Raw genomic sequence first — 18,839 nt, 5'->3', positions numbered from 1 at the left:
AAGGACTGGCACATGGTAAGCACTGATGGCATGCGGCTCTGTCCTCCAGCGTGTGGGCCCTGTGTTTTCTCTCTCTCACACACACACACACACACACACACACACACACACACACACACACACACACACACACACACACACACTGGAAGCCAGGCTCCCCTCTGCCCTCAATCACCCGTGGTTCACAAAACGGCAAATAATAGGAGCACTAGAATAGGAGCTCTCCATCCTGGTTCGAGTCTTTCCAGCTGGGGCAGTTTAGCCTTTGCAGAATTTCTCAAGGGTAACATCAGCATAATGACCTCTGTCTGTAAGCTCGCGAGTAGCTACAGTAAAGTGTTGTGCTCATGCGAGAAATCAGGTCTGACCTGGGAAACTAAAAGCATCTTCACGGAGCAAGGGTGTTCCTCCAGTGGGGGCGGTCAGTGAGTTCTGCGGTGTGGGTGACAGAATTCTTGTGTGGACACTCATGTGGTGATTGGGGTAAATGGCCCTCTTTTGCCTGGTTTTCTGCCTCGGTCATTGTGCATCTGCTGGTTGAACCTGCCTTTCGGTCCTAGTAAGGTACAGATTTCAGGAAAAGTGTACCTGTCCCTGGGGGTGGCCCACCTCTGTGTGATGGCTTCAAGCACAGCGTGTCTTGAGGGGGCCTGACTCCATCTGGAAAGGGTCTGTCTGGATGTACCTGTCTTTATAACCATGGACCTGCCTCCAAGGTGCGTGGACCAACCTCTGTGTACCTGATTCACTCGATGCGCACCTGGCCGTAGCTTCATCAGGCAGGGTGTACCTGTCAAGTTCTTAGGTCCGAGCGTTCGCGGCTTTACTCGTCCTGGACGCACCTCGGTCAGTGCGTCCCCGGCAGGTACGTGTACCTGGTTCAGTCCGTGCTTATCTTGCGCGTTCGGGCCGCTCAGTGTCCCGCTCGGAGCTCATCGCCGCCGCGGCCTTGAGGCGGCGTCCCCAGGACCCTGACGCCCTGGTTGGCCCCGTCCGGCGCGCAGCGGCCGCGCAGGCGGGGCCGCGACGCGAGGGGCGGAGCAGGAAGGGACTCGAGGCCCCGCCCCCAGGGCGGTTCCGGACGGCCCCGCCCCTTGCCCGCTTCCGCGTCAGCGCTTCACCACCACCTGCCCGCGCGCCGCCCCATATAAAGGAGCCGCTGGCCTTGCCCCCGGGATTCGGCCCCATGGAGACGCCGCCGGCCGCGGCTGGCGCTCGGCGGGGTGAGGCGCGGCGGGGCGCGGGCCTCGGCGGGGAGGCGGCAGGGAGCGCTCTGGCGGGGTCCGAGCCGAGCCGAGGGGAGGGGAGGGGTGGGGAAGGGCGGGGTCCTGTTATCCAGCCCGCCGGGCCTCAGTACCCCTCCAACTTAGCCCAAGTTGAGAGAGCCGGAGAAGAGCACCAGGGTCCGGATCGGGGACCGAGCGGGCTCGGGTCTCGGGCCGGGACAGCCTCGGCGTCACCAGCTCCCGGCAGCCAACCAGAGTTTCCCAGCAACTTTTCTCCCCGCGGGTCACCCCGGAAACTTGCCCTCCCCGGCTCCGGGAGTCCGGCCACGGGCCTTGCGCTGCTTGGGCCTGAGCTCTGAGTGCTGGACGGGTGGGCGAAAGCGATGGCCTCAGTGGGGAAGCCCCGGGCCTCGCGACGCACTTCCAACCCCAAGATTCCATCTGAAAACCCCGTCCCGCCTTCTGGGCACCCTGGGTTGGCGTGGGGATTCGAGTCTTTCCAGCTGGGGCAGTTCCAGTCTTAGTTCAGACTAAGTTCTGATCTTCGAGCCACCAGCTAACAGCTGGATGACCTTGAGCAAGTTTTTAATGTCTGTGGGTCAGTTTCTCCCTTTATAGAATGGGAATGGGAATGCCTAGCTGGGAGAGCTTTTGAGAGGACAACCTGAACTAATAACATGTTGTAGTGTGTAGTGCCACCCATCCCTCATCTGCTGGGTGTGGTGATGGGAGGGAGGGTGGGAGAGAGCGCTATTCCCCGTCCCTAACCCTGTTGGTTGTTCAGTAGGAGCTGTGGCGTGGTGCCTTCCAGGAGTCTGAGCTATGAGTGGCCCCTGTGGAGAGAAGCCTGTCCTGGAAGCCAGCCCCACCATGAGTCTGTGGGAATTTGAGGACAGCCATAGCCACAGCCGTCAGGGCACCCCCAGGCCAGCCCAAGAGCCGGCAGCTGAGGCGGCCTCGGCGGTGGAACTGCAGATGAAGGTGGACTTCTTCCGGAAGCTGGGCTATTCATCCTCGGAGATCCACAGCGTCCTACAGAAGCTGGGCGTCCAGGCAGACACCAACACGGTGCTGGGCGAGCTGGTGAAACACGGGACGGCCACCGAACGGGAACGCCAGGCCTCACCGGACCCCTGCCCTCAGCTCCCTCTAGTCCCGCGGGGTGGGGGCACCCCTAAGGCTCCCAACCTGGAACCTCCACTCCCAGAGGAGGACAAGGAGGGCAGTGACCTAAGACCAGTGGTCATCGACGGGAGCAATGTAGCCATGAGGTAAGTGTCGCTTCTGTGGCCGAGACACATGAGGTTCGCATCTCTCCTGTGGCCAGGACACATGGAAGGATGACTGTCTGCAGCTCTGGTGGGCTGGAAGGAGTGACTGTCTTCTTAGGGACTGGTCTAGAGGGAGGGAAAGCCTTTTATGAGGCTTGCCTAGGGTCGTGCTACTGGTGACAGAGGCAGGGGTCCAGCCCAGGTCCCTCTGTCCACAGAGCTCGCCTTATGCTGTGGGTCCCTCCCTGAGGCCAGCACTGTCTCGGCTCCTCTTCTGTAATGTGAGGCAGGGCTGTAAAGGGGACCAACCCTTGGGCAGCAGCTCACTCACCCTCTGAACCTGATCTCCTCAGGTGGGTGTTGTGAGGAGGGGTTATGCGGATCCTGGAGAGGAGCAAGCGTTCGGGAACCAAAGTAGTGGTAGTAGGCAGTGGTAGTAAGCAGTTGTTGTTGTTGTTATTGCAGGGGCTGGGCTTCTGAGGCCTTCTTGTCTCAGACCTAGGCTCCCACAAAAACAGGTCCAGCGACTATGTCCAAGAGTGACCTCAAGGCTAGGTCCAGTTTTACATGGGTTGTGGGCCAGTGGCCTAATACTCTGGCCTCAGGTGAGCTGCGACTTGGATCCCCACTGATTCAGCTGAAGCAGCCTGGGCTGGACTGGTCTCTGGAGGTTCCCCGGGGCCAAAGCCAGGACTCAGCCCCCAGTGACTCCCACCCCCATCCCCAAGCACAGGAATGGGGTGGGAAGGTAGGGGCAGAGGGGGAAGCCAGGGCTGCTGCTGACCTTGGGGAACCCAGACTTCTCCTGTCAATCCAGGCCCCACCCTCCGGCCCAACTTTTTCCCAGTTCCCTCCAAGGCAGGCTGATGAGTCAGTGTTGGGTGGATGGCTCACAGGGAAAAGTTTCTGTTGGCATGGATGGGGAGACCCCAGACACGGGGTTGGGAAGGGCTGCTTTTCTGGCTGCCCCGAGGGAGCTCCTAGGTGGGCTACCCAAGGCTGGCATGACATCGGCCTCTGCCCTCTCTGATTTGTGGCCCCCGTGGGACAAGTTCACTGTCCAGCTGGCCCTGGCCCGGCTCAGCAGGCATGCAGCTGAGGCCTCTTCCCTCCTTCTGTCACCTTCAGGCCAGTCTTCCTCTCTCTGACTTGGGCTGAGCCTGGGTGGGAGGCTGAGAAAATCCAGTTTCTATGCCAAGAGGCAGCAGGTTACAGCCTGTGCTTCGAGATTAGGGGGGCTCCCTCTCAGTGTCCAGCCTCATGTGGCTGGGCTAGGAGCTAGGTTGGATCTGTGTGACTCCTTCCTCTGGAGGCGTGGGCCAGGAGCGGCTGAGCCCTGGGAGCAGCCGAGTGCGGTGTGTGTTTGTATCCAGAAGGAGGAGGGACATGGGAGGAGGGGCTGTGATGTTGGGGGGTGCTCAGAGGAGCCTGCTCCTGAGAAGCAGAGCTACGCATCCACCTCGGGGGTTTCTGAGCTGGGGTAGTGGCAGGAGGGGAATTCCAGCCTCAAACTTCCTGTCTCAGCTGCTACTCGGTTCCTGCCCCGGCCACCCTCCTCCCCAGGGGCAGGCGGGCTAGCCCCCATCCATCATATGCAAATTATGGGGAAATTCACCTCTGTTTCCTTCTAAGGGAATTTTTCTCCACTCACCAGGCCCAGCCCAGGCATATCTTTTCACCTGGGGAGGCTGGCCCAGCCCTGCCCTCTGTCCTGGGGCAGGAGCAGTCTAGCTGGAGTCTTCTACACACACTTCCTATCAGTGTCTGCTTCGCCAGGCTGGGGGACCCTGACCTTACGGGCAAAGAGGACTGGGGTGGGGGCAGGGATGTCTGGTTTTCCTGTGCCAGCAGCGCTTCCTCCAGTGCAGTGAAACAGACTAAAGCTAGCTGTAGGGGGGCACTCCAGGCCTCATGTGCTCTACCAAGAGGGCTCTGATAGCACCCACTGATCACAGTTTTTCCATCTGCTGAGGGAATATTCAGGTGCTAGGGCTGCTGAGGACCGACTTGTCCCCAGCCAAGATTTTCAATGCCCAGAGGCAGTGCACTGCCTTGGGAGCCCTGGCATCCCATTAGTTCCCAAGGCTCCAAGATACCAGCCTAGGATCACGTGCCCGGAGGGAGGCGGTGGGTGGATACATGCGCACACTGCATACCTGAGAGAAGGAGCTGGGCCTGGGGTGACCCAGCTGCCACGGTTTTGAGAGGCAGGGCAGAAGGCCCAGGGAAGGGGGTGATGTGATGGGGGAAGCACTGGGCATTGTGAAGACACAGACCAGGGACCTGACCCATTGTGGCAGGTCAGGGAAGGCTTCTCAGAGGCAGTGACATCTCACAAGCATTTTGAAGGAAGAGCAGGAGTTTGCCCCCAGCATTTTTTCTCCCTTTCGCCGCCTGTCTCTTAGAACACACTTTGTTTAAACTTAATTTTGGGAGCTTTGTTCTCCCAAATAAATTCTGGGTCTTCTGTTAGAGACAGGAAGGCAACCAAGTGGCCCAGACCTGGGTTCCAGTTCTGAATGTCTCTTACCACTAGCCAGGTGACCTTGGACGAGTCCCATAGCCTTCCTTTCCTTCACAGTAGCAAGCCCTGTAAGAATGAAGCCATATATCTGGCTGCCAGTGGGAGCTCGGTGCCTGCGAATCCCTGCTCATTCCCTGTGATCAGGGTCTGTCTGCCTTTATACCTACCTGAGCATTAATGTACAGGGTGGTGATAGGCACAGGTCCTGGGCCTGCATCGCTGTTCCACCGTTACTGCTGTGTGACCCTGGTGACTAAGCTGCCTTCTCTGGACCACAGTTTTCATCTGAAAAACAGGGAAGGGGATGATGGTGGTATAGTGCCCTCCTCACAAGCTTGCTGATGATTCAGTGTTAGGTGCTTAGAACAGGGCCTGGTTCACAGCTCTCAGCAAATGGGAACTTTTCTTATAAGCAGGCTGGCAGATGGGGCAGGGGGACCAGGGGAGGATGAGTGCTGCCCTGGGCTGGACTTTGTCTCCCCTACAATTTAGAGACCTTCAGACCCTGGTGCCCCAGCCTTGCCCCCAAACAGCCTCCATGGCCCCCAGCTGCCTTACCTTCTCTTAAGGCTCCAGCTATCACCCCTTACCTCCCCCACTCCCATTAAAGACACCCACAGGATGTGGTTGGCCCTGGACTTGCCTCTTTTGCGTAACATTTATTCTGTTTTATTTGCCAAATATGAGAGTCTAAGCTGTTCACTGAGGGGGCAGTGAGAGGTGGGGCTGCTGGTCCTAGGAGCTCTTCCATGACACTTAGTGTTACCTGGGAGCCCCAAGCCCCAGTCCTCCATCCCCCAGGAAATCCAGCTGGAACCCCTACTTTGCAGGGCCATCTTTGGCCTGAAGCCACCAGGAAAGCTGACTGACCCGTCTTAAGGACACTGCAGACTGCTGGGCCCGTTTTCAGATAGAGGAATGGAGAGCTGCAGCAGCCCAGGAGCCCCGCCAGGCGCCCTTCTGGGTGCAGCCACCTGTGGGTGGGGTACGGCCTGGTCTGAGACCATGGCAGGGCCCGTGCCTCACTCAGCTGTCCTTACTAAGAGTCCCCCGGCGTCTTCCTGATGGTCTTTCAGCCTTGGGGTGAACAGGCTTTTGGGGGGATTGCCATCTTGGGAGGAAAAGCAGTATCCTTTCACTTTCAGACTGAAAGGGGAGCCTGCTCCACTCTGGCACTTTCTGTCCCACACTGAAGGCTGGAGTCGCCAGCCCCTTCCCCTTTGCCCTTCTCAGGCCCCAGTCCCTGAGGTGTGTGTGAGGACTGAACTTTAATCCGGAACAATCTGGTTTCTCCTCAGTCAGCCCAGCCGGTGCTTCCCCCGCCCCCACCCATGCTGCAAGAGGCGAGGGAGGGGTGGTGACTCAGTGTGCATATGTACGTCTGTCCCTGTGGTCCCGGCAGCTCGCCGGGTGGGGCAGGAACCAGAAGTCTCCCGGCACCTTTCCCCCACCCCCAGGTGTGTTGCAAGTGGCCTGGCCCTCCCCCACCGTGGGGAGCAGTGCTGCCAGCTTCCTGGGCGCTTCCTCACTTTCAGGAGATGGAGCCTCAGGGAAAGTCCCAGCGGGGCCTGGCCATCCTGGAGTTGTGGGAACTGGCACTGGGAATGGAGGCCTTGGCCTTGGGCCCCGCCTGCAGAGGGCCAGGGCCTGAGCCCTGGGGAAAGAGGAAGGGGCTGGTGATTCCAAAGGGGAAGGGGCTGCTCACCACCACCACCAAAGCCAGGGCAGGGGTGGGGTATGACAGCCCCCCTCCTCCTGCTCAGGCCTAGGGGGTGGCAGGCTGGCCATCAGTGTGGGCTAACCCTGTCCTCCTCTCCCTCCCAGCCATGGGAACAAGGAGGTCTTCTCCTGCCGGGGCATCCTGCTGGCGGTGAACTGGTTTCTGGAGCGGGGCCACACAGACATCACAGTGTTTGTGCCATCCTGGAGGAAGGAGCAGCCTCGGCCCGATGTGCCCATCACAGGTGAGTGCTGCCTCTGGAGGTGGGATGGTCTTACTGCCCCAGCAGCCCTGGTTCTCCCCAAGAGAGACCCTCTGGGAGTGGCCTAACTTCTAGAACTCAAGCAGGGACCAGCATTTCTTTTCTCTGTTTTTTCTGTCCTTAGCAACCTGCTCTGAACAGTGGTCATTGGAGGTCACCTTGTCTAGTCTTCTGCCTCAGATGTGGGGCCCCTCCCTCATCCTACTGGTGGGCGGGTCGCTCTTTCAACCTCCCCAGTGGTAGAGGGGCAGTGCCACATAGTGGTTAAGCCTGTGGGCTCTGAGTCAAGACAACCAGAGTTGGAATCCTGGCTCTGTCCCCTCCTGGCGCCCTGGCCTGGGCAGGGATCTCTGTTAGCCCCGCTCCACATGCTCCTCATCTGAAACATGGGGTCAGTGTCGGCGGGGGGTGTTGACAGCAGCTCCTTCCTCATGAGACTGTATAAGTTAACACATGGTTAAGTGCTGAGAAGAGTACCTGGCACGTGGTAGATGTTCAGTGTATGTTAGCTGTTACCACTGTTCTTGGAAGAGCCCCCAGCTTTTGGAGGTAAAAACTGAATCCGTTTCTCTAGAAGTCTTGAGATCTGGGGGCAGGCTGTCTGGGGCTGCAGGCTCCAGGAAGAGGGGCCCTTTCCACTTGCTCACATCTGTGTCCCTGTGGTCCCAGCAGCTCCCCAGGTGGGGCCTGGTGAGTGGCCTGACCTTTCCCCACCATGGGATTTAGCAACCTTGTCCTGGCAATGCAAGGGACAGAGCCAAAATACTTCTCCCACCCCAGAGCAAGCTGGGGCTCATTCACGGACCCCTCAGAACAGGCTGGATGAAAGCCAAAGCCAAGACCACATCAGGCTTGAACAGGCCTGATGTCCAGAGAGAGAAAAGGAGCAAGGCCAGCTCTGTGCTTGGAACCTTTGCCATGCAGGCCCTGCCACCTGTGCTCAGATGTTCTTGGTCTTCAGGCAGCAAACTATGCCGGGCCAAGGGAGGGGCTGGGGTGTGGAAGAGGCCTCGGCAGAGCTAGTTCTTGCCCCTGTGACCTTGGCGTTAACACCTCCTGTGTATGGCCACCAGCAGATTAGGGAGCCCTGTAGGCCTGGCTCTGAGTCCCACTGGGCCCTGACCTGTGTGTGCCTGTCACCTCCCAGACCAGCACATCCTGTGGGAACTGGAGAAGAAGAAGATCCTGGTGTTCACACCATCGCGGCGCGTGGGTGGCAAGCGGGTGGTGTGCTATGACGACAGATTCATCGTGAAGCTGGCCTATGAATCTGATGGGATCGTGGTTTCCAACGACACGTACCGTGACCTCCAGGGCGAGCGGCAGGAGTGGAAGCGCTTCATCGAGGAGCGGCTGCTCATGTACTCCTTCGTCAATGACAAGTATGTTCCTCCCAGAGACCCTGATGGACTTGGGGTCCACAGGGGAAGCCAGAGATGCCCCTGGCAGGGGTGGAGCTGGGGGCTGGGCTCTGCGAGGCCCTGCAGCCATGGGAGGTTGTGGTCTTCGCTCCAGGCAGCTTTTAGAGTGAGATGGACAGCTCACCACATAGGCAAAATCAGACCAGGACCAGGCAGGCTGTAGGGTGGAGAGAGTGGCTAATTTGGGAGATAGAGCCGTAGCACTTATGAGGGGATGTGGTTGGGGTTCCAGGTGGCCTCTCTATGAACCAACATGGCATCTCTCGAGCAGAGGCCATGGGCCAGTGGGTACGGGCTGCCATCCCCCCGACGACCTCAGAGAGTGTTCCCCTAAAGGTGCCCATGGGCTGTGGCCCTCTAGACCGGGGATCCCTTTCTCATCCCTTGGTATGATCCCACCCAGAGAACAGTTTTAGGGGGTCCTGGACAGGCCCCTATTTTAGGTGTCGCTCTCCTGTTCTTCCCAGCAAGGCTTGCCATCGGCCCCTTCTCAGGAATTAGAAGTCCCTGCATGGCTCCCACCTCCAGAGAGTTCTTTGCACCCTCTGCAGGTTTATGCCTCCCGATGACCCACTGGGCCGGCACGGGCCCAGCCTGGACAACTTCCTGCGTAAGAAGCCACTCACTTTGGAGCACAGGAAGCAGCCGTGTCCCTATGGTACAGAACCCAGCCTGCCCTCCCCGGCCCTCCTCACTCCTGCCCTTCCTCTCACCTGCCTATGCCCTGTTTTCCTCTTGGGGACCTCTACCATTGGACCACCCAACCCCATTTCCTGTGCCACCCCTTCCCTGCTCTCTCACCCTCTGGTTCTGAAGTGCCTCTGCTTAGAGTCCCTCTTGATTCCTCTTCCAGGGAGGAAATGCACCTACGGGATCAAGTGCCGATTTTTCCACCCAGAGCGGCCAAGCTGCCCCCAGCGCTCTGTGGCAGATGAGCTCCGCGCCAATGCTCTCCTCTCACCCCCCAGGGCCCCAAGCAAGGACAAAAGTGGCCGGCGGCCTTCACCTTCATCCCAGTCCAGTTCTCTGCTAACAGAGAATGAGCAGTGCAGCCTGGATGGGAAGAAGCTGGGGGCCCAGGGATCCCCAGGGCCCCGCCAGGAGGGTCTAACACAGACCTATGCGCCATCAGGCAGGAGCCTCCCACCTAGCGGGGGCAGTGGCAGCAGCTTCGGGCCCACGGACTGGCTCCCGCAGACTCTGGACTCACTCCCATACGTCTCCCAGGATTGCCTGGACTCGGGCATTGGCTCCCTGGAGAGCCAGATGTCGGAACTGTGGGGGGTTCGAGGAGGAGGCCCTGGTGAGCCGGGCCCACGCCGAGCCCCTTACACGGGCTACGGTCCCTATGGATCTGAGCTCCCAGCCACTGCGGCCTTCTCTGCCTTTGGCCGGGCCATGGGTGCTGGCCACTTCAGTGTCCCTGCCGACTACCCACCTCCGCCCCCTGCCTTTCCGCCTCGAGAGTACTGGTCTGAACCGTACCCACTGCCCCCACCCACACCAGTCCTTCAAGAGCCCCCAGTACAGAGCCCAGGGGCTGGCAGGAGCCCATGGGGCAGGGCAGGCAGCCTGGCCAAGGAGCAGGCCAGCGTGTATACCAAGCTGTGTGGTGTGTTTCCCCCGCACCTGGTGGAGGCCGTGATGGGGCGCTTCCCGCAGCTCCTGGACCCCCAGCAGCTGGCTGCCGAGATCCTCTCTTACAAGTCCCAGCACCCCAGTGAGTAAGCTGCCCGTGGCTGGAAAGGGCAGCACCCCCAGCCTCCACGGGCTGTCAGGCTGGGCCTTGGGCCATCGAGCAGCCCATTCCCAGCCCTGAGGCCCACCCCGGAGACTGGACAGAGGGAGGATTCAAGTTGGGAAGGAAACCCACAAACCAAAGATACTGTAGGATTGGTTCTGGCCCATGCAGCACCTCTAGCTGTCTGCCTGAGTGGGTCAGAAACGATCACCCTGTTGATACACATTGTATCTCTGTAGTTTAAGGAGACGCTGCCGGTAACGGCGTCAGTCCATGGCTGAGGCCCAAACCGTCTTTTCTCTCGGAGGGTGGGGAGAGAGGTGGGGGCAGCAGAGGCCTGGGCTGGGTGCCCTGTGCACGCCACCCCACTTCCGCCCTACCCCTGGGACGTTGGCCTTGGCTGGCTAGTTGGGCACTGTGTGCCCGCCCTCCAAGGGCCTCCTCTATGCCTATGAGGCCTCATCCGTGCTCTCGCTGGGCATGTGGCTTCATGTCAGTAAGCAAGATGCTTCTTAATAACCTACCTTCTGCCCCACTCTGTTCCTTATCCCACTGCCCCTGTAGGGGTCAAGGGCCCTCTGTCTACACTCTCTCCTCCTCCTCCATCCTCTATTCAGAGTCATCTCGCCCTTCCCCACAGGTGGGGGAACATGTGTATGTGTACACATGTAAATTTTAAATATTTTAAGCAGAAAGTCCTTACCTCCTGTAATACATCAATAAAGTACAATCAATGCGAGCCCTTTCAAGAGGTGATTGTCTTTGTTACGCTCAGGGCGTTGGGCTGGCCTCTGGGTGAGGAAAGGCCAGCAGGTGTGCACCCTGACCTCCTTCACCCCAGGAGGAAGCCCTTCCACACCAGCTCCCTGACCCTTCTCTGGAAGGAAGATTTCTAACATTCACCAGGAATGCTTAGCCCCTTGGGGATGGAGCATCTTTCCCGAGGCCTTGGTCTGGGCCTTGTTAGGAGGGGCCCATGGACACACGAGTGGGCAGGTGGCTGCAGGGGGCAGTTAGGCTGCAAAAGTGTAAAAGGGCTTGGAGTCTAGTTTTATCTGCAAAAAGAAATCTTATTTACAATATACTTGGGCTTCTATTTGTTTTGTGGGACAGGAAGCTAAAATACCAGACTGTCCAGTTCATTATCAGCCACTTGGCAATGCTGAGTGACTTGCCCAAGGCCCCACAGAGCAAGGACAGACTGGGGCCTTGAGTCCTGGTTCTGGTCCCCAAACCAGGGGGGACAGGAAGGGTGGGTCTGGACTCTAGTTTGCAGCAACCCAGGGCCCTGCAGGGATGGGGGAGGTAAAGGTACCCTCAGCCCCACCCCTCACAACTCTCCTAGGTTTCAACATCCACAAAGGAATCCTTCCAGGCCAGGCATGTTGGCTCACGCCTGTAATCCTAACACTTGGAAGCCAAGGTGGGCGGATTGCTAGAGCTCAGGAGTTCGAGACCATCCTGGCCAACACAGGGAAAGTCTATCTCTACAAAAAATACAAAATTGGCTGGGCGTGGTGGCATACACCTATAGTCCCAGCTTCTTGGGCTATGTAGGAGGATCACTTGAACCTCAGGAGGTAGAGACTGCAGTGAGCCATGATTGCACCACTATGCTCCAGCCTGGGTAACAGTGAGACCCTGTCTCAAAAACAAACAAAAAAAAAAGGAATCCCTCCAGCATAGCAGCTGAAAGGACCACCCTACCTACCTGGTCAGCAGCAGATGCCCAGCAACCCCACCTGCCAAGCCCCCTCTGTCTCTGCACACCACAGTGGAGCTTTAGGCTGCCTGGAAGAAACAGAGTATTCTCACCCCTCTTCCCATCCCAGCTGCCAGCTGGCCATAGCCTTGGGAGTTCATACTTGCTTACTTCCTTCTTGACCAGAGCTGAACTCTGGGCCATTTGCTGCTTCTGCTGTGTGTGGGGAGGGACGGGCAGTGGGTAGCGGGTCCTGGCTGGCTGTGCCGTGCCTGGAGGTCGAGTCTGGCCTTGCTGGTTCACTGACAGGCACCAGTATGGGTGGCAGAGCCCACGTGGCATGTGCCTGCAGGGCTGGGATCTGGGGAGGACTGGTCAGTTCCATGCCCTGCTGGTCTGAGCTTACATCCTGTGCTTTCTAGGCAGGCTTAGATGCAGGCCTCTTAGTCTGCCAGGCAGAGTGATGCCGAGGCTACCAGGCCCAGTGCCCCAGCTGTTTGTTTCTTTCCCACGACTTCGGCTCTAACTCCAAAGCTCTCCCCATCACCTCCTGCTCCACTGCCCATTCAAGCAGCTTAGGTAGGTGGTATTTGCTCACAGGGCCTCAGTCTCCCCACCTGTAAAAGGGATACGATGGTCCTTGCCTCTTTCTAGATTTGAGAGGAGAATAACTCAGTTCCTGTGAAAGGAGGGGAGGGAGGGGCCCTGGATTCAAGCGCCCATCACTAGCGATGCAGCCCTGGGCAACCCACTTCTCTCTCAGAGCCTCAGCTTCCGGCCTCTTCAGAGGCAGCTTCCCTCAGAGAGGGGGACAGGGATGGAATGTGACTTGTGTGTGCTGGAAGAGATCAAACTCTGGGGAGCTGCCCCAGTGCTCTTTCCTCCTCTTGTTTTCCTGGTTCCAGGAGCCAGAAGCTGATGGGGAAACCAGTGAGTATGCAAATTCCGGCACTATTGGGAAATGATCCCAGGGAGCTCACAGAGGACAGTCTCCTGCCTGCCCTCCCCCACACCCCCGCAGGCCCCCCACCTTGCCCTTGGGCTCTCACCAGCAGGGGCCGAACCCTGAGTTTCATTGAGTTCTGTCTCGCACACATGGGTTAACCCCTCTTGGAGTGAAGCCAGGGTGACTATGGCCAATCTGTCCTCAGAAAACCTCCAGCCTCCCTAGCAGAAAGCAAACGAGCCCACAATGGGATGAAAGATCCCTGCTCTGGATGTCCCAGCCCAGTCCCCATCCCACTTCTGTAGAGTGGGGGAAAAACTCAGCAGTCCCTAAAGACCTGGGACCTAAACTAGGAGCAGAACTTTAGAGGTCTAGGGGAGCAGCTCTCCAATCCCCTTCTCCCCCGCAGTGCTGCTCATACCCCCCATCGTTGTAGTCTCCTGCAGGTGGGGGACAGGTGGTGTCTGGGAAGGGGCCAGTACTCCTCACTGCAGCTGCCACTTGCCTCCTCTTCCCCCAACAAAGTTCTCGGCCCTCCCTTCCCCATGCCTCCTGGAAAAGCCAGCATTTGTCTTCTGTACACAAAAGGGAAAGACCCCAGCCCTGAGGGAGGTGCTGGGCAGGACTCTCCCAAGACAAGAGTGAGTGAGCAGCAGAGAAAGTGGGACTTGGGGGGCATATATCTAGGAGCTGCAGGGAAGGAGGTGATGCAACCAGCCTGAGTCCTGGGCCCAGCTGGTCCCTAGAGACACTTCCCCAAAAGAAGGCAGCCCAAGGACCCTAGCACTTTTGTCCCAGGGTTTCTCAAGACTCTGGCTTTTTTTTTTTCTTGGACCATAGCAGAGTGGGTGGAGTAGAGGGTGGCAAGGGCCTGTTCTGGGGACCTCCCAGTTCATGGGAAGGGTGTGGGAGATTTGGCTGAAAGAGGCAGGAAGTCGGGCCCTACAACTAAGGAAACCCAAGCCATCCCAGGCCATGGCATGTAAATCCTTCCGGCTAGTTCCTGAAGGGGAGGAGGCCCCAGGCTGTCATCCTGAGGTGTGGCCTCATTAAGCTCCTCTCAAGGCAGCTGCTGGTGATCTAAACTGCTCATCCATTTAAGAAATGTCAGCAAAACGAGGTGGGAGGAAAGGATCAGGCGCCCCACCCCACACTAAGTTGGGCACATTGCTGGGAAGTCAAGTCACTGGGAATGGTGTAAAGGCTCTAACTGGCTGCTCCCAGGCTGCTTGTGGAGCCGTGCCTGCCACCTGCTGGCGCTTCCTGATACTGCTGCCTATGGAACAGGGGCCTGCCTACCAGCTCTGGCCTGGAAATGAAGGGCCTGGAGACAAAGATCTTCCAGCAGGATCTGAAAACAGTAATTTAAGGAGACTAACATGGGAAGTAAAGTGCTAAGGCAAAAACAGGGAATTCTTAATGGCATTTGCACCTCCATCCTGGAAAGAAACACCAGAGGTCACTGTCATGCCTTCTACAAAGTGTAAAGTTCTAGAAAGTTCCAACTGTTCCAGGTAACAAATATCCCAAGAAAAACTCTCAGGAACTGAAGGAATAAAAAGGAAAGGAGAAAAAAATATAAACATTCTTTTTTTTTCGAGACAGGGCCTTACTCCATCTTCCAGGCTAGAGTGCAGTGGCATAATTACAGCTCACTGCGGCCGCGACTTCCCGGGTTCAGGTGATTCCCCCACCTCAGCCTCCCGAGTAGCTGGCACTACAGGCATGTGCCACTATGCCTGGGTGATCTTTTGGTATTTTTGTAGAGATGGGGTTTCACCATGTTACCCAGGCTGGTCTTGAACTCCTGGGCTTAAAGCAAATCCGCCTGCCACAGCCTCCCAAGGTGCTGGGATTTTAGTCATGAGCCAACACGCCCAGCTATTTTTTTATGTTTGTTGTTTTTTTCAAGGAATCTTCTTTTTCTGGAGACAAAGTCACTCTGTCATCCAGACTGGAGTGCAGTGGCATGATCACAGCTGATTGCTGCCTCGACTTCCAGGGCTTAAGCAATCCTCCCACACCACAGCACCTGGCTAATTTATTTCTTGTAGAAACAGGGTCTTACTTTGTGGCCCAGGCTAGTCTTTAACTCTTGGGCTCAAGCAATCATCTCACCATGGCCTCTCACCATCCTCCTGCCTTGGCCTCCCAAAGTGCTGGGATTACAGGCATGAGCCAGCACGCCTGGCCTCACTGCTGAAAATTTATCCTACAGGTACTTACTTGCAAAATGATGCATCTAGGGCTATTCACTCTGACACTGTCTGAAACAGCAAAAGATGAGAAACAATATTAATGCAATCAACAGAGGACTGATTAAGTAAACTCTGGTATACACACGCAATGGAATATAAAGTAGCCAATAAAAATAATGAGGCAGTTGTACATGTGGAACGTTTTCTGTGCTAGATTGCTAGATGAAAAAAGGAGAGAACAGTATGCTACCATTTCTGTGAACAGACGCATGCATGCGTGCATACTGCTCATACGTGTACAAAGGTCTTCGGGAAGGACACAATGGAACTCTGGGGTTGCCTCTGGGAAGGGGAACTGACAGCTGAGGGACAGGAACACTTCCTTTACCCTGAATATACTTCAGTGCCATTTGAGCACATGCTATTTGCACGTTGCTACAGTCTGAATGTTTATGTCCCCCCAAAATTCATAGGTTGAAATACTAACCCCCAAAGTGATGGAATTAAGAGAAGTGGCTTTGGGGTGCTTAAATCATGAGGACAGAATGCTCATAAATGGGATCAGTGTCCTTATACGGGCCTGAGGAGTCAGGTGCGGTGGCTCACTCCTGTAATCCTTGCATTTTGGGAGGCTGAGGCAAAAGGATGACTTGAGCCCAGGATTTTAAGACCAGACTGGGCAACAAAGTGAGACCCTGTCTCTAAAAAAATAAAAATAAATAAAAGAGCCCTGAGGCCAGGCCTGGTGGCTCACATCTAGAATCCCGGCACTTTGGGAGGCCAAGGCAAGGAGGGTCACTTGAGCCCAGGAGTTCAAAACCAGCCTGGGCAACATACCAAGACCCTGCCTACAAAACATTAAAAAAAAAAAAAAGCTAGCCAGGTGTGGTGACATAGACTGTAATCCCAGCTAACTGAGAGGTGGAGGTGAGAGGGTCACTTGAGCCTGGGAAGTTGAGTCTGCAGTGAGCTGTGATTGCGCCCCTGGACCCTAGCCTGGGCAACAAAGTGAGACCACGTCTCAAAAATGTTTTCAAAAAGAGGCCTGAAGGAGCTTGTTCTCCTTCCACCATGTGAGGACACAGCTAGAAGGCACCATCTGTGAACCAGAAAGCACACCTTCACCAGACACTGGCTATTGCTGGTGCCTTGATCTTGGACTTCCTAGTCTCCAGAACTGTAAGAAATGTTTGTTGTTTATAAGCCATTTAGTTTATGTTTTTGTTATAGCAGCTCAAACAGACTAAGACACATGTATTCAAATTAATAAGATACTTTAAAATCTTCCCATCCCCACACCTAGGATATAGAAATAAGTTATCAGGGTGGGGGTTGGGAGCTGAGGAGGGGGCTAGGGGTCTCCAAAGTTTATTTTCTGTACACAAACGGTAAAAACTCGAAGCATATACATCCCCAACATGTATACGCTGTTAAACTATGATAACTGCCACTTTTACAGATCAAAAACGATTATCAGCAGTTTCTTGTGGTTCAACCTTTTATTTATAAATTAATGACCTACATGTACTAATGAACTAATACTGATGTATATATATAATACATTCAAAGTGAAAAACTAAATAAGGCTGAGCCTGAAAGTGAATATAAACCAAAGGCCTAATCTTTTCTTCCCACCCCAACCCAGCCATCCTGTGCACCCTCTTCCCCTTGGAGGCCACTGCCCTAAGTGAGAATCAGCATCGACTCCACCACAGCCGACTTCAGTGGTGACAACTTTTAATCAATAGAAGCAATTTTTCAAAGTGAAAACTGTTTCAAATCATGAAGCTTATCACTTAGACAATTCAGACATGATAACGCTCATTTAGACAGACACAGGTATGAAAATTCCAATCCCTTCTTTTCACTATCACTGTATCTGACACACACATCACCTCCCTAGGCACTATGACACTATCCTGGGAGAAGCAAATGTGTACAAAGAAGTACAATCCTGCTCTCTCCCCACACTTCACATAAACCAGTATACTGCTCCTGTAGTCAGGGTTTCAGATGTCAATTTTCTGTTGTTTTTAGAGACAGTGTCTTGCTATGCTACTCAGGCTGTAGTTAAGTGGCCATTCACAGGCATGATCGTAGCGCACTGTAGCCTTGAACTCCTGGCTTCAAGCAATCCTGCAGCCTCTCAGCCTCCCAAGCAGCTGGGACTAAAGGTGCATATCACCACACCCAGCTTGATGTGAATTTTTTAAGCAATAATGCCTCATTAGGCTGGGTGCGGTGGCTCATGCCTGTAATCCCAGCACTTTGGGAGGCCGAGGCAGGTGGATTACGAGCTCAGGAGTTCGAGACCAGCCTGGCCAATATGGTGAAACCCCGTCTCTATTACAAATACAAAAATTAGCTGGGCATGGTAGCTCGTGCCTGTAGTCCCCGCTACTCAAGAAGTTGAGGCGGAAGAATCGCTTGAACCCGGGAGGCGGAGGTTGCAGTAAGCCAAAATCGTGCCACTGCACTCTAGCCTGGATGACAGAGCGAGACTCCGTCTCAAAAAAATAAATAAATAAAATAATGCCTCATTAATTTGGAGTAAGGCTCGGGGGGGGCACAGAAGACAGAATAAATGCAAAAACTAAGTCACAGAGTGTTTCAAGCTTAGGCTCTTTAACTTTCAAGCTTAGACTATTTATCATTCATTTTAATTACCTTATTTACTGCACAGGTCAAGATGTCAAGAATACTCTATATTGTCAGATGCCATGGTTCACGCCTGTAATCCCAGCACTTTGGGAGGCTGAGGTGGGTGGATCACCTGAGGTCAGGAGTTCAAGACCAGCCTGCCCATCATGGCAAAACCCCGTCTCTACTAAAACTACAAAACTTAGATGGGCATGGTGGCGCATGCCTGTAGTCCCAGCTACTAGGGAGGCTGAGGCAGGAGAATCACTTGATGCCTATAATCCCAGCACTTTGGGAGGCCAAGGCAGGAGGACTGCTTGAGGCCAGAAGTCTGAGACCAGCCTGGGCAACATAGCAAGAACCCATCGTTACAAAATAAAAATGTTGGCCGGGCGCGGTGGCTCAAGCCTGTAATCCCAGCACTTTGGGAGGCCGAGACGGGCGGATCACAAGGTCAGGAGATCGAGACCATCCTGGCTAACACGGTGAAACCCCGTCTCTACTAAAAAATACAAAAAACTAGCCGGGCAAGGTGGCAGGCGCCTGTAGTCCCAGCTACTCGGGAGGCTGAGGCAGGAGAACGGCGTAAACCCGGGAGGCAGAGCTTGCAGTGAGCTGAGATCTGGCCACTGCACTCCAGCCTGGGCGACCGAGCTAGACTCCGCCTCAAAAAAAAAAAAAAAAAGAAAAAAGAATAAAAAAACAAAATAAAAATGTTTTAAATTAGCTGGGCATGGTGACATGCACCTTTAGTCCCAGGTACTAGGGAGGCTAAAGCAGGAAGATGGCTTGAGCCCAGAAGTTCGAGGCTGCAGTGAACTTTGATCAGGCCACTGCACTCCAGCCTGGGAAACAGAGCAAGATCCTGTCAATAAATAAATAAATGAATGAATAAAATACATAAATAATCTAAGAGCAGTACCATTCTATCTCTAACAATGTCAAACTATGAGAGTCAAAAATATTTTAAGGTCTGCTGTGTGCTTTCCTCAGAGGGAAGGAAACTGTAGGCATCGCACTGCAGCTTCATAAATACGTGAATAATCTTTTTAAGAGCAGTACTATTCTTTTTTTTTTTTTTTTTTTTTTTTTTTGAGACGGAGTCTCGCTCTGTCGCCCAGGCTGCTGGAGTGCAGTGGTGCAACAGAGCAGTACTATTCCATCTCTAGCAATCTCAACCTGTAAGAG

General features: G+C 55.2%; 1 protein-coding gene across 5 annotated transcripts; it reads left to right on the top strand.

Annotated features, from left to right (window-relative positions):
• Positions 1 to 1,107: 1,107 nt before the first annotated feature.
• LOC105494733 (zinc finger CCCH-type containing 12A) lies at positions 1,108 to 10,904 on the top strand. Of its 5 annotated transcripts, none has more exons than XM_024796898.2 (6): positions 1,108 to 1,223; positions 2,014 to 2,497; positions 6,846 to 6,985; positions 8,151 to 8,385; positions 8,976 to 9,082; positions 9,278 to 10,904. In XM_024796898.2, the coding sequence occupies exons 2-6, from the start codon at positions 2,049 to 2,051 to the stop codon at positions 10,150 to 10,152; spliced, it is 1,806 nt and encodes a 601-aa protein (XP_024652666.1). In that variant the 5' UTR covers positions 1,108 to 1,223; positions 2,014 to 2,048; the 3' UTR covers positions 10,153 to 10,904. The 5 variants fall into 5 exon arrangements, with proteins under 5 accessions (XP_024652666.1, XP_070952109.1, XP_011761774.1 ...); XM_011763472.2 differs by having other exon boundaries at positions 1,139 to 1,223; positions 2,011 to 2,497; XM_071096008.1 differs by having other exon boundaries at positions 8,976 to 10,904.
• Positions 10,905 to 18,839: the final 7,935 nt, after the last annotated feature.

The sequence above is a fragment of the Macaca nemestrina genome, chromosome 1 (genome assembly GCF_043159975.1).
Source record: "Macaca nemestrina isolate mMacNem1 chromosome 1, mMacNem.hap1, whole genome shotgun sequence".
Taxonomy (NCBI): Eukaryota; Metazoa; Chordata; class Mammalia; order Primates; family Cercopithecidae; genus Macaca; species Macaca nemestrina.
This window is presented reverse-complemented; position numbering and strand designations above follow the sequence as displayed.